The 14,284-nt window shown below is 52.2% G+C and overlaps 1 protein-coding gene across 1 annotated transcript; it reads left to right on the forward strand.

The window, feature by feature from the left end:
- The first annotated feature begins 8,320 nt into the window (after positions 1-8,320).
- Positions 8,321-13,978, forward strand: SCT (secretin). The gene is made up of 5 exons (XM_009900021.2): positions 8,321-8,409; positions 10,193-10,297; positions 11,008-11,112; positions 12,022-12,123; positions 13,867-13,978. The coding sequence occupies exons 1-5, from the start codon at positions 8,321-8,323 to the stop codon at positions 13,976-13,978; spliced, it is 513 nt and encodes a 170-aa protein (XP_009898323.2).
- The last annotated feature ends 306 nt before the right edge of the window (positions 13,979-14,284 follow it).

The following is a 14,284-nucleotide window of genomic DNA, read 5'->3' on the forward strand; positions in this document are numbered from 1 at the left end:
CATGAGGGACTGTGGCTTTGTCTTCTCCCTTCCTCTCCCAAGCCCACCTACAGCTGCCTCTGCTCACTCCTTCCTCCCATCCCACCCTTCCCTTTTGCAGCCACAAAAATCAGGTGGCAAAGATTAACACCCCTCCTGAAACCATCCTGGGGAAGAAAGGAGCATTCAGAAGGCTAAAGCCTCCAATCCCATTATTCCAATTAGGGTCCTTTCTCTATCAGACCTGGGAGTGGTGCAAGGGGATGGCCCCAATCTGCTCTTGGTGGATAGCCACACCGTGGTCAGCTCCTCAAGGTAGGGAAGGCTCATCTGCCAGGAGCCAACCTCCACTGCACACAAGGCCTCACACACAACACATGCTGAGAAGGGGGGAAAAAAAGAATGGGGGAGGTAGAAGTTGCTGCACTCCTGCTAAGCTGATTAAAGGCTATTTTTCTTTTACGTAGGAAGGGTTTAGCCATGCAGCTCCTAGCACCATCTGACCTCAATAAAGTGCCCTGCACTGTTGCATGGGGACACAGCTGGTGCCTGAGCTCCTCGAAGGTGAGCTGCCCCTAGACAGCACCAGCAGGACTTGGGACACCATTGCTGGGTGTGTGTGGTGGATGAGGTGGTCCTCCCTCAACCTTCTTGGATATTAGGGGGGGGTGTCAAAAAAATTTCTACCCAGAAAGGGTTCTCAAGCACTGGAACAGGCTGGCCAGGGAGCTGGTGGAGTGCCCAGCCCTGGAGGTGTTTGAAAGCCACATGGATGTGGTGCTGAGGGATGTGGTTCAGTGGTAGTGGCTTGGCAGGAGTGGTGGCGTTGTGAGCTCTAGGCGAGGGGTTGGACTTGGTGTTCTCAAAGGTCTCTTCCTACCCAAACAGTTCTATGCTTCTATGATCTCTCCCTGCCCTCTTCCAGGAGTGCAGATGCACAGCCTTGGTGCTCCCTGGTGCTACCTGGCTGTGGCACTTTGCCATACATCCTGCAAACATACCACGGTGGCAAGGATCGGTTCAGCCCTCATTTGGAGTCATAGAATCCCAGGCTGGTTTGGGGGTTGGAAGGGACCTTTAACCAGCCCCCCCCTACCCCCCTGCAATCAGCAGGGACAGCCTCAACTAGAGCAGGTTGCTCAGAGCCCCCAAACAGCCTGACCTGCAATGGCTCCAGGGATGGGGCATCTGCCACCTCTCTGGGCAACCTGGGACAGAGTCCCCCCCACCCTTACTGCCAAAAATTTCTTCCCTGGGTCTAGTCTAAATCTCTCTCTCTGAGTTTCAAACCTTCACCCCTTGTCCTGTCACAAAGGGCCCTGCTCACAAGTCTGTCCCCAGCTTTCTGCTCTGCCTTTTAAAGCACTGAAAGGCCACCAGAAGGTCTTGCTGGAGCCTTCTCTTCTCCAGACTGACCCCCAGCTCCCTCAGCCTGGCCTCACAGCAGAAGGATTCCAGTTCTCTCATCACTTTTTGTGGCTTCCTCTCAACTTGCTCCAACAGGTCCATGTCTCTCCTGTACCTCGTTGTGCTGAGGAACAAGCAAGTTCCAAGCAGGAGAGAAGGCAGCAGCTTGAGTCAGACACTCCCAGCAACCCCCTGATGACTTTGTGCAGCTTGGGCTATGAGAGCTGTGCAAGGAGCACGGAGCAGATGAGGATAGCGATTTCCTTTCCCTTTGTCACTTGAGAATCAATGGCCTTGAGAGCTTTTCTCTGCCCTGATGCTGCAGGGAGATGATGAGTTGGGTCCCAGTGATTAATGGGTGATTGAATCGTGCTTTGTGCCTGCCGGCTGCGGGCGTGGGGGATCTCCACTCCCACTTTGCTTATCACACAAAAGGAGAAGGGGAAAAGCAAGGTGCAGACTCACAAAGCTCCAATCAGTTGATACTGCTAAGTGGTGATGTTTATCACTCCTGTTTCCATCCTGTCTCCTGAGGAGAATTTAATTCTAATTCTGAGAATCTGACGTGGTTTCAGGCCTGGGGATTTAGGGTTGGGCTCCAGTTTGTTCAGGTAGAGATTTCAGCCTGCAAAAAAACTTTGAGTTTCCTTCCATGGTCCTGAGTTTCCTCACCAGGGCCTCAGGAGCTGCCTTTAAGCTCAAGCCTGTGGTTGTCAGCAGAGTTGCAGCAGTGCTGGGCATGGCCACACAGTTTTCTACCCCATCATCACCTTTCCCCTCTCTGCCCCTTGCTGCCAGGCCAGCCCCAGGTTTTGCTGCAAAGTAAAGGAGGTTCCTTGATTCGTGTTCTTCCAGTCCCAAGGTTTTCCTCTCCTGTTCCTCACCCTCTGCTGCCATCATGGGGCCACCTCTTCATTGCAGCCTCTTCTGCGTGCCTCTTACCTAAACACAGTAAAGCTCTTCAATCTGAATCTCCTCTGCTCTGGTTCCAAACCATTGCCCCTTGTCCTAGTGCTACATGGTTTAGGAAACAATCCTTCATTGCAGGCTCCCCTCAGGTACTGGAAGGCTGCTCTAAGGTCTCCCCAGAGCCCTTTCTTCTTGAGGCTGAACCACCCCAGCTCTCTCAGCCTGTCTTCCCAAGAGAGAGAGTACCTAATCACAGAATGGTAGGGCTTGGAAGGGACCTCTGGAGATCATAGAGTCCAACCCCCCCACCAAGGCAGGGTCACCTAGAGAAGGTCACACAGGAACAAATCCAGGTGGGTTTGGAATGTCTCCAGAGATGGAGACTCCACCACCTCTCTGGGCAGCCTGTCCCAGCACTCCACCACCCTTAGAATAAAGTTCCTCCTCATGTTTACATGGAACTCCTTGTGCTCTAGTTTGTGGCCATTCTGTCAAGGGGCACCACTGGAAAACCAGTCTGGTTTTCTCCCTCCATTTCCATGCCTCCTTTAACAGCAGTATCTGAGAGCAGCTAGCTCCAAAGCCCAGCAAAGACTGGGGGCCATACCTGGGATGCTTTCTGGGCATGTATCAAGGTGCTGCTTTCTCTGGAGCTGTGCTGCAGCCAGCTCTCAGCAGAGCTATCCCAGGCAGGGCTGTGAAACCACAGCTTGCAAAGTGTTGTCCCCTCAGGCTGCCTGATCAGACACTATTTGCCCTAAAACTAGTGACCAGCTCACAGGTGTGCACACACAGACACACACCCCTTCCCCCCCCTCCTGGGAACTGCAAACAAAATCCAAGCCAGGACTAAAAAAACCCCACCAAGCACACCCCACCCCCCCAAAAAAAAAAGCCCTGAAGATTAAGTTCCTATCAAGAGCTAATTAAAGCCAGGAGGAGAGCTAATGATGGCAATGATAATGAATCAATTGGTACAGGGATGTTTGCCCACCAAATAACTGTCCTTAGAGGCAGAAGCAGGAATTATCAGCCCTCAGCAGAGATCACAGCCCATCAAACTGCTGCCAAGGAGCTGGTCAGGTTTAGAGGCTAATTAAAAGGACATTCCAGCCTGGTTGCAGTATTTGCTGTTAATCATGAGTACTCATGTTCATATCTTTGCCCAAATAATTGCTTCTGATAAGGGCTGCAGATTTATAGGGGCCCGTGGAGAGGAGTGGGCCAGGGAGTAGCTCATCGGAGCTGGGAGACAGTGGAGAGCCTGGAGGGGCCAGGGTTAGGTGAGTACCACTCTGCTCACATAGGCAGGCTTGGCAGGCTCTCTTCTCCCCCCCTTTCATATTTTAGGTGGTGGATTTCAAGCCTCTGTGGTGCTTTGCCATGGCCATGAGGCCATCCATCTCCTGGATGCTGGTAATACATGGGGGGTTCCTTCCCTGGAGCACCTAGAGGGCTGTTTTTTCCTTCCCTGGAGCACCTAGAGGGCTGTTTTTTCCTTCCCTGGAGCACCTAGAGGGTTGTTTTCTTCCTTCCCTGGAGCACCTAGAGGGTTGTTTTCTTCCTTCCCTGGAGCACCTAGAGGGCTGTTTTTTCCTTCCCTGGAGCACCTAGAGGGTTGTTTTTTCCTTCCCTGGAGCACCTATGAGGAGAGGCTGAGAGCCTTGGGGCTTTTCAGTCTGGAGAAGAGAAGACTGAGAGGGGATTTAATAAGTGTCTATCAATATCTGAGGGCCAGGAGGGAGGGGACAGGCTCTGCTAAGCTGCACCCTGAGATAGGACAAGGGGCAATGGATAGAAACTACAGCACAGGAGGTTCCACCTCAACAGGAGGAGGAACTTCTTCACTGTGAGGGTCCCAGAGCACTGGAGCAGGCTGCCCAGAGAGGTTGTGGAGCCTCCTCTGGAGCCTTTCAAGCCCCATCTGGATGTGTTCCTGTGTGCCCTGTGCTGGATTCTATGGTCCTGCTCTGGCAGGGGCTTGGACTGGATGATCTCCAGAGGTCCTTTCCAACCCCTAACATCCTGTGAGCTGTGAATGGAGCTGCTCCAAATGGCTTCCAGAAATATGTGGTCTTTAGTTTTAGGTAGAGCAGAAGAGATGGGTGGGAGTAAGAAGGTGTGAGAAAGGGCTGTGTGCCAGCCTTTTTGGAGGCTCTCCTAGCTGTAGTGCTCTTGCAGGCTGGTAGGAGCTTTGATTCAGCAAAGCCTTTTGGGTGCAGTCTGATGTTTGCCTGTTTCAAAGGGCTGAGATGCTCCCAGGTCCTGTGCTTGGCTTGGTGCACACTTCTTTCAGCTAAAGGTCCCAGCTAGCTGAGGAGTTTGCAATTATTGAAAGCCACCATCACTGGGGAGGGCCACAAAAGGCTCAGAAGTATCTTAAGCAGGTTAAACAGCTCTACTGTGATGACACTGAAGGTCTCTCTCCTCTCTGGGCTCTGATTCAAACCCCAATGCAAGGCATCATCATTGATACACAGGAGAAGCTCCCCAACAGTCACTACTGTTCCTAACACCTTCAGCAAGCAAATATGATCTGCACAAAGTTATGTCCAGAAAGGGGGGGGGGAAAAAACCCAATTGGGTCACTTGATTAGCAGCTTGGAAGGTTCTGAAGAGAAGGGAAACTCTGGAGCTAGGGAGAGGTTTGAAATGGGCTCTTAAACGTGGTGCTACAAGACAAATGTCAGCCCTGGGATGGCACAAGGAAGGCCAAAATGCTGGGATGAGATCCTGGCCAGGGGTAAAGGCATTTTGTGATAGGTACTGTAGAGACCAAAGGACTCAGGATCCAGGTTTCCCTTCCCTGACAGCAGTGTGCTCTGGGTCTGGGGACTCTTTTCAGCTCTTTCCCAGTGCTGGGAAGCAGCACTGTGGAGTCTGCTTTGTTTGGACTCTGATAAGAAATTGATCTTTCAAATGGCCTTCTTGTTTTGCTTATCCCATCCCCCTCAAAGCCATGCCAGGCAGGAACATGCCACACTGGAGCATCAGAAGTGTGTGTGAGATGGAGCTTAGGGCTCTTTAGTCATGCAAAACCCTCTCACCTCTCTGCCCTGCAGCCCCCATTAAATATTTGTGCTGAGGCTTAAATAGTTTTCTGCACAAATCTCCTCTCTTGTCCTTCCTCCTCTTGCCTCTTCTCCTCTTGCAGCATCTCTAGGGCAGCAAACAGTTCCAGGAGGGCAGCTGGAAAGCGCTCAGGAAACTCTGATGTTCCTTTAATGCTTTTTGTACTGTTTAGTTTCAGACTAAAATAAAACCAAAGCAGTCAGACCTTGGGTTTGGGTTAGGAAGCATTATCTGAGAGTTTCCAGGGCCCTGACTGAGAAGGCAAGGTTTGCTTCTGTGCAGGAGGAAGCAGAGAATCATTCTGGTGGGAAAAGACCTTTAAAGATTATGGATCCCAATCATTCCCTGAGTTCACCAGCTCTGGGGCTGAACCATGTCCCTCAGCACCATGTGTCTGAGGCTTTTCAACACCTCCAGGGATGGGGATTCAACCACCTCCCTGGGCAGCCTCTTCCAGTCTTTGAGAACCCTTTCAGGGAAGGATTTTCTTCTGCTGTCCAACCTAAACCTCCTCTGGTGCAACCTGAGGCCATTTCATAGAATCAATAAGGTTGGAAAAGCCCTCAGAGACCATCAAGTCCAACCTGCCACCCAACACCTCCTGATTACTAAACCATGGCACCAAGAGCCATGTTCAGTCCCTTTTGGAACACCTCTGGGGACGGTGACTCCACCACCTCCCTGGGCAGCACACTCCAATGGGCAACAACTCTCCCTGTGAACTTTCTCCTCACCTCAAGCCTAAACTTCCCCTGGCACAGCTTGAGACTGTGTCCTCTTGTTCTGGTGCTGGTTGCCTGATAAAAGAGACTAACCCCCACCTGGCTACAATCTCCTTTCAGGTAGTTATAGACAGCAAGAAGGTCTCCCCTGAGCCTCTTGTTGTCCAGGCTAAGCAACCCCAGCTCCCTCAGCCTCTCCTCACAGGGCTGTGCTCAAGGCTTCTCCCCAGCCTCACTGCCCTTCTCTGGACACATTCAAGAGCCTCAATGTCCTTCTTAAGTCTCCTCTTGTCCTCTCTCACCTGTTGCTTGGGAGAAGGGACAGGTAGGCAGATATTGTATGTGTATGTATGTATAAGTGGCAGACATGGCTCTTGTGTGATCCTTGGAGCATCCTCTTCCAAAGGCACACATCTCTGCAGGCACAGAGCTGCAAAGAGAGCCTGGAAGTAAAGAGGGAAACCAAGCAGTGGCTTGTGAGAGACCAAATATGCTTTTCTTCCTTTTATCTCCATGAGAAAACAGAAGATAAGGTTTTGCTGCTACCAAAAACTGTGTGCTGTTTCTTCTTGCTTTTTTTTCCTTTCCTCCTCCCCCTTCCCTAAAGATTAGGGAGCAGGCAGATAGCAGCACACACAAAATGCCTTCCCTTCTCCTCTGTGCAGATGTGCTTTTGGTGGGTACATGTCATTTGGTTTTGTCTGGGGGAAAAAAGTCCCCAGCACAAACCCAAACCCAGCTTCCTGTCTCCTGGGCACGCTCTGGGTACACTAACAGCTGCCCATGTGGGATGGGTTTATGAGTGCCTTGAATCCTCTCCCTGAAGGCTCAGCTTTTCAAGGCATGGAATAGAATGGAGGAGGTTCATTCCCTGGCTTTGTGCTGCTGGTGGATTGACTCACATGATGGCTCCTTGCACGTTCAAGGGGTTTGCAACTGACTCAGAGCAGCACAAGCCTCCTCTCAGCCCAGTGCTCTGGGACTGCGTGGTGGGATAACAGCTACAACCAACTTCCAGCTGACAGGCACATGGATGAGTTGAGTGGTTCACCTCTTGTGTTTTGAAGAAATACTCTCTTTGCTGGCTGGAATTTAGAGAATCATAGAGTGGTAGGGGTTGGAAGGGACCTCTGTGGAGCTCACAGAGTCCAATCGACCTCCCAAGGCAGGATCACCTAAGGCAAGAATTTGTGCCCCACTTTGGTTATGCCCTCATGGGACTAGGCTGTTGCAAACAGAATCTTCCACCTCAGTCAGGCTCTGAAGAACCTCTTGGGAAGACAGACTCAAAAGTGACTTTTTTTGCTGGAGTTTGAGCTGTTTGGGGACCTTATTTTTCCCCCTCTGAATTAAGTCATAGAATCACAGAATGGTAGGGGTTGGAAGGAACCTCTGGAGATCAAGTCCAATCCTGCTGCCAAAGCAGGACCACCTAGGGCAGGTCACACAGGAAGGCTTCCAGATGGGTCTTGAAAGCCTTCAGAGAAGGAGACTCCACAACCTCTCTGGGCAGCCTGCTCCAGGGCTCCAGCACCCTCACAACAAAGAAGTTTCTCCATGTGTTCAGATTGAGCTTCCTGTGTTCCATTTTGAGTCCCTTGTCCTAACACAGGACTCCAGAGCCTGGCCCCTTCTTCTTCACATCCACACTTCAGATGTTTAGAAACATGAATGAGATCCCCTCTCAAATTGCTCTTCTCCAGCCTGGAAAGATCCAGCTCTCCCAGATATTCCTGCAGTCCCTCAGCATCTTCAGAGCCTCCACTGGACACTGGCTCAGATAGAACCTCCTGTGTTCCAGTCTGAGCCCTCTGCCCCTTGTCCTGTCACAGGACACCACTGAAAACAGCCTGGATCCTTCCTGACACCCACCCTTCAGATACCTGTGAGCATTAACCAGGTCTCCTCTCAGCCTTCTCTTCTCCAGGCTCAGCAGCCCCAGGGCTCTCAACCTTTCCTCACCAGGCAGACGTTCCAGTCCCTTATTCATCCTCAGAGCCTCCCTTGGACACTCTCTAGCATATCCCTGTTGCTCTTGAACTGGGGGAGCCTGGAACTGGACCCAGTATTGCAGCTGTGGCCTCAGCAGGGCAGAGTCATCCCTGCCTACCTGAGCTGTAGCAGAGCCCTTTGGAGGGCCACGACTCGCGAGTGGCATCTGGACGGCGCCGAGGCCAAGGGCGCTTAGTTGTGCTGCTCCTCAGGTGGTGTGCTGTAAGTCAGGAGAGAACATGCCTGCCTTGGTGACTGCTCTCTGCCAGCTGATTATCCCCATGGTTGTCCTGCCACACTTCTCAGCATCTCTTCCCTCCCAGGAGAGGTGAGTTCTCCTGCCTCTGCTGCCTTTTGCTCTATGCTTTTTTGATGCAGAGAGCCTTTTCCCTTCCTTCCTTCTACAGCTTGTAGCTGTTGGGCTCTTGGGGGGGGGGGGGGGGGGGTTGGTTGGGGTGGGGGGGTGTTGTAGGTTGGTTTGGGGGGTTTTTGTTGGCTTTGGGTTTGGTGGGGTGGGTAGGGGTGTTTTGGTGGTTGGTTGGGGGATTTTTGGGGGGTGGGTTGGTTTGGAGGGATTTTGGATGAGTTGGTATGAGGGTGGTTTGGGTGGGTTGGTTTGGGGGGGTTTGGGTGAGTTGGTTTGGGGGGTTTTGGGTGGGATGGTTGGGGTGTTTGGGTGGGTTGGGTGGAGGTTTTTGGTGGGTTGGTTTGGGGGTTTTGGTGGGGGGGTCTTTTGGTGGGTTGGTTTGGGTGGTTTGGGGTGGGTTGGTTTGGGTGGTTTTTGGGTGGGTTGGTTTGGAGGTTTTGGTGGGGGGGGTCTTTGGGTGGGTTGTTTTGGGGGGTTTTGGGTGGGTTGGTTTGGGGGTTTTGGTGGGGGGTCTTTTGGTGGGTTGGTTTGGGGGGGGTTGGTTTGGGGGTTTGTGGGGGGGTCTTTGGGTGGGTTGGTTTGGGGGGTTTTGGGTGGGTTGGTTTGGGGGTTTTGGTGGGGGGGTCTTTGGGTGGGTTGGTTTGGGGGTTTTGGATGGGTTGGTTTGGGTGGTTTTGGGTGGGTTGGTTTGGGGGTTTTGGTGGGGGGGTCTTTTGGTGGGTTGGTTTGGGTGGTTTTGGGTGGGTGTCTTTATGTTGTTTGGTTGGGGGTCTTTATTTGGGTGGGGTTTTGGGGGTTTCCATTATTCATTTGTGTTGTTGTTGGTTTGGGGGTTTTTTCTCTTCCCTAAATTGATTTGGTTAAATGAGTGCAAAATGGGTTAAGGATTGATTGATTGATTTTATTTTTGCTTAAGAGCAGAAATGTTGATTTGACTTTGGCCAGCAGGGCAGGGCAGGTTCTTGTCCCCCTCTGCTCTGCACTGGTGAGAGCACAGCTGCAGCATTGTTCCCGGTTCAGGAGGGTCAGGGAACTGCTGGAGAGAGTCCAGGGGAGGCTCTGAAGATGCTGGGGGTCTGCAGCATCTCTGTGGGGAGGAAATGCTGGGAGAGTTGGATCTTTCCAGGCTGGAGAAGAGCAATTTGAGAGGGAATCTCATTCATGTTTCTAAACATCTGAAGTGTGGATGTGAAGAAGAAGGGGCCAGGCTCTGGTGTCCTGTGTTAGGACAAGGGGCAAGGGACACAAAATGGAACACAAGAAGCTCAATCTCAAACATGAGGAGAAACTTCTTTGTTGTGAGGGTGCTGGAGCCCTGGAGCAGGCTGCCCAGAGAGGTTGTGGAGCCTCCTTCTCTGGAGGCTTTCAAGACCCATCTGGAAGCCTTCCTGTGTGACCTGCCCTAGGTGATCCTGCTTTGGCAGCAGGATTGGACTTGATCTCCAGAGGTCTCTTCCAACCCCTACCATTCTGTGATTCTATGACTTAATTCAGAGGGGGAAAAATAAGGTCCCCAAACAGCTCAAACTCCAGCAAAAAAAAGTCACTTTTGAGTCTGTCTTCCCAAGAGGTTCTTCAGAGCCTGACTGAGGTGGAAGATTCTGTTTCCAACAGCCTAGTCCCATGAGGGCATAACCAAAATTCTTGCCCAGGGACCTTTTTTCCTTGAGGGAGTAATTTTCAATGCTTGTTCTTCTCTGCTCTTAATAAGCTGACTTTTGACCTTTGTCTTCTAACCTGCCAGGACTGAGAGGCATGCTGATGGGCTCTTCCACAGTGAGCTCAGCAAGATGAATGGCAATGCCTACGTCAGGCAGCTGGTCAAGAACCTGGTGGGCCTCAGGGAGAGGTAAGGACCAGCCAAAACCACCCCCACCCCGGGGCATGGAAGCCTTCACAGGACCTGGGATCCCATCAGTGAGGGGGATGCAGCTCCAGAGCCAGCTTAAGCACAGGCTTAAGATCACAGAATGCATGGGGTTGGAAGGGATCCTCAAGGGTCATCTTGTCCAACCCTCCTGCAGTCAGCAAGGACATCTCCAACTAGAACAGGTTACCTGGGGACCCAGCAAGTCTGACCTTGCATGTCTCCAGGGATGAAGCCTCCACCATAACCCTGGACAACCTGTTTCAGCATCTCCCCACCCTCACTGTGAAGAATTTCCACCTAATGTTCAACCTACATCTCCCCTGCTCTAGGTTCAAACCATTGCCCCCATCCTATCACCACAGTCCCTTCCCAGTAGGGAAGCCCTTCAGATATTGAAATGCAACTCTAAGGTTTCCCTGGAGTCTTCTCTTCTCCAGGCTGAGCAGCACCAACTCTTCCAGCTTTTCCCCATAGGAGAGGTGTTCCACCTCTCTGATCATCCTTGTGGACTCCTCTGCCAGGTCCAGGTCCTTCTTATGAAGGGAGAATGAAAGGAGGCAGAAGAGGAGATCAGAAGGGCTGCAGGGATCCTCGCTTGTGGGAAGAGAGAGACTCTTGTGTCTTGTGATGCATCCCAGGCCTCATGGCTGGGAGGAGCAGCTCTTGTTCTGTTTTTCCTCCTGACACAGGTCCCAGAGGCACTCTGATGGCCTGTTCACCAGTGAGTACAGCAAGATGAGAGGAAATGCTCAGGTCCAGAAATTCATTCAAAGCCTGATGGGCCGCAAGCGCAGGTCAGAGCTTGGCTTCCCGGGGCAGGGCTGCAGGGAAAGGGGGGTGGCATGGACACTGCTTGGCAAAAGACAATTGCAAGTGGCTTGGGGCTTGGTCTCTTGTCACTGGGCTGCTCCTGGAGCCGCTGTGCACGAGCAGAGGTACCCCACCAGCCTGCCCTGCCTTTCCCAGCCAAACCTCACTGAGGCCATTCCTGAGCACAAACCGACGTTATCCATCGCACCTGAATGCCAGGCTTGGGCCTTAGGACACAAGCCAGAGGAAATGCCAAAAAAGCAGGCTGTGCTGCCATCCAGCATGGCCTGGCAGGGAGAAATCTAATGGAATTCAAGAAGGGCAAGTGCAGAGTCCAGCACCTGGGGAGGAACAGCCCCATGTGTCAGTACAGGCTGGGGACGGATCTGTTGGAGAGCAGCTCTGGAGAAAAGGGCCTGGGAGTCCTGGTGGACAGCAGAATGATCCTGAGCCATCAATATGCCCTTGTGGCCAAGAAGGCTAATGGTCTCCTAGGGGACATGAAGAAGAGTGTGGCCAGCAGGTCAATGGAGGTTCTCCTGTCCCTTTATTCTGCCTTGGCGAGGCCACATGTGGAGTCCTGAGTCCAGTTCTGGGCTCCCCACTTGAAGAAGGACAGGGACTTGCTGGAGAGGGTGCAGCAAAGGGCTACAAAGATGCTGAGGGGACTGAGACATCTCTGTGGTGAGGGAAGACTGAGGGGATTGGGGCTTTTTAGCCTGGAGAAGAGCAGCCTGAGGGGGATCTCATCAATGCTGATCGATACTTCAAGGGTGGGTGTCAGGAGGCTGGGACCAGGCTTTGCTCAGTGGTGCCCAGGGACAGGACAAGGGCAGTGGGTACAAACCCATGGGGTGGGGGTAATTATTATTCATTTTCTTGATCCAAACCAGCTCTCCAGACCCAGTCAACACAGATGTGCAGGGGAGAGAGGAAGAAAACATCCATGAGGAGCTCTGCTTTCTGTGGTTGTACCAGAGCTTTCTAAACACCAGGTGGGTGGGACAGACCTGTCGCTTCAATGGCTCTGCTCACCTAAGCACTGAAGCCTAAAGGGGACTTTCAGTAACTTTTAAGTGCCCAGTTTTTGCCCCAAGCATAGGATTCTGCTGTAGCACAGCAGATCAGAAGGGCTGATAACACCAAAAAGGGTATCAGGTGATAGAACGAGGGGAAATGGCCTGGAGTTGTGCCAGGGGAGGTTTGTGTTGGAACAATTTCTATGCTGCAAGAGTGGTCAGGCACTGGAACAGGCTGCCCAGGGAGGTGGTGGAGTCCCCACCCCTGGAGGTGTTCAAGAAATGTGTGGCCATGGCACTTGGGGATGTGCTTTAATGGTCAGGGTGGTGCTGGGCTGAGAGCTGGGCTCAGCGATCTCAGAGAGCTTTCCCAACCCAAACAATTCTACCCTTCTGTGATTCCCCATCAGCATGTCTCTGGGAATGTCACTGCTGAAGGGCAGCCCTCCTTCACACACCTCTGTACCTCCTGTCACCCTGCCAGCAGCCCCAGTCCCAGGGGGTGGTTGGCAGAGCTAGAAAAGCAAAGTCTTTAGTCTAAGTGTGAGGTGTTTGTGCCTCTGGGCAATCTCCATTGATTTCTCTGCCTGCAGCCATGGTAATCTCTGTTCCTATGTGCCAAGGCCATCTGGCACTCAGGTTTGCCTTACCTAAAGCAAAGCTGGCATGGAGAATCACAGCTAAGAAGTGCCACACAAAAGCCACTTGTTTCAGATGACAGACCCCAGGGGAATGAAATGATGCCTTTTGCTAGTCAGAGAATTGCCACTTTGGACTGAAACAATTGTTCTTCCCATTCAGAAACATCTGGTCTAGGAGCTGGAACAGAAAATGTTTGCTACCCTGTCTTAGATATCGATTCAAACACGCAGGTCATGCTGGGCTGTCCCAGCATCTGGGCATAGTCACTACCAATCTGTCACAGAACCACACTGAGGCTGGAAAAAACCTTTAAGACCATTGATTTTAGCCTTTAAGCCAGCACAAACTAGTCCATTGCTAAACCACATCCCCCAGCACCATGTCTTCAGGACTTTTCTGTCCTCCCAGGGATGGAGACTCTACCACTGCCCTGGGCAGCCTGGGTCAGGCCTTGGCAACCCTCAAGGGCAAGAAATTGTTCCTCATGTCCGACCTAAACCTCCCCTGGGGCAACTTAAGGCCATTCCCTCTTGTCCTGTCACTGGTTCCTTGGGAGGAGGGGCCAACCCCCACCTGGCTCCAGCCTCCTTTCAGGGAGCCATAGAGAGCCATAAGGTCTTCCCTCAGCCTCCTTTTCTCCAGGCTGAGCAACCCCACATCCCTCAGCTGCTCCTCACCAGCCCTGTTCTGCAGATCCTTTACCAACTTCATTGCCCCTCTCTGGCCCCAGCCCAGCACCTTTCAGTGAGCTGTCTCTCCATGAAATCACACAAAACTGGAGCAATAAGCTGGCCCTTAGCACCCCTTGTCCATCTTCCCTGCCCATGGAGGTTGGGACTAGATGATCTTTAAGTTCCCATCCTATGATTCCATGAATAAACAGGGTTGATAGCACCAACATCCTCTGTGCATTAGTGGGGTGCTTGGCTGCAGGCAGCCATGGTCTGAGTCCCTCCACCATACACCTGCTCCTCGAAATCCTCTTGGGATTTCACAAGGTGACCTTGCACCCTTGCAAGGTCCTTGTCCCCAGGAATAACAAACTCTCCCTCCTTTTTTTCCCCTCCCTTCCAACAGCCACTCAGACAGTGATGCCAGGGAAGCTGCTGCAGTGACCAGCCAGTTCATCTGCCCCTTCTCTGAGCAGCTGGTTGCAGAGATGAAGGAAGACAGAGCCAGTTTTGACTGAAGCTGGAGGGCGCCAAGGAGACAGCTCTGCATGTATATAGCCTTGGGAATAAAGAGGGAAGCTACTGGATTTGCTTAGGAAAAACTCTTGAGATCAGCAAATGGTAATGATTAAAGAAAATCCTTGTGGCAAGCAGCCAGCCCCCAGCCAAACCGATTAGACTGCAGCCAGAGAGGTGCCGTGGGAGCTGCTGTCAGTAGATGGAGCCTGAAGGAAGCACTTGGCTTCCACTTCGTGCTAGCATCTGCCTGCCTGCTTCTGAAGGCCAATAAAGCTCTGCCAGCTCTGCCTCTGCTCTGCCTGCTC

The sequence above is a fragment of the Dryobates pubescens genome, chromosome 22 (assembly GCF_014839835.1).
Source record: "Dryobates pubescens isolate bDryPub1 chromosome 22, bDryPub1.pri, whole genome shotgun sequence".
Taxonomy (NCBI): Eukaryota; Metazoa; Chordata; class Aves; order Piciformes; family Picidae; genus Dryobates; species Dryobates pubescens.

Excerpts from the sequence above, each read along its gene's own strand:
- SCT (XM_009900021.2), top strand. The coding sequence starts at position 8,321 with ATGCCTGCCTTGGTGACTGCTCTCTGCCAGCTGATTATCCCCATGGTT. Across the intron at positions 11,113-12,021 it reads CTGATGGGCCGCAAGCGCAG|CTCTCCAGACCCAGTCAACA; the intron begins GTCAGAGCTTGG and ends GATCCAAACCAG. Across the intron at positions 12,124-13,866 it reads CAGAGCTTTCTAAACACCAG|CCACTCAGACAGTGATGCCA; the intron begins GTGGGTGGGACA and ends CCCTTCCAACAG.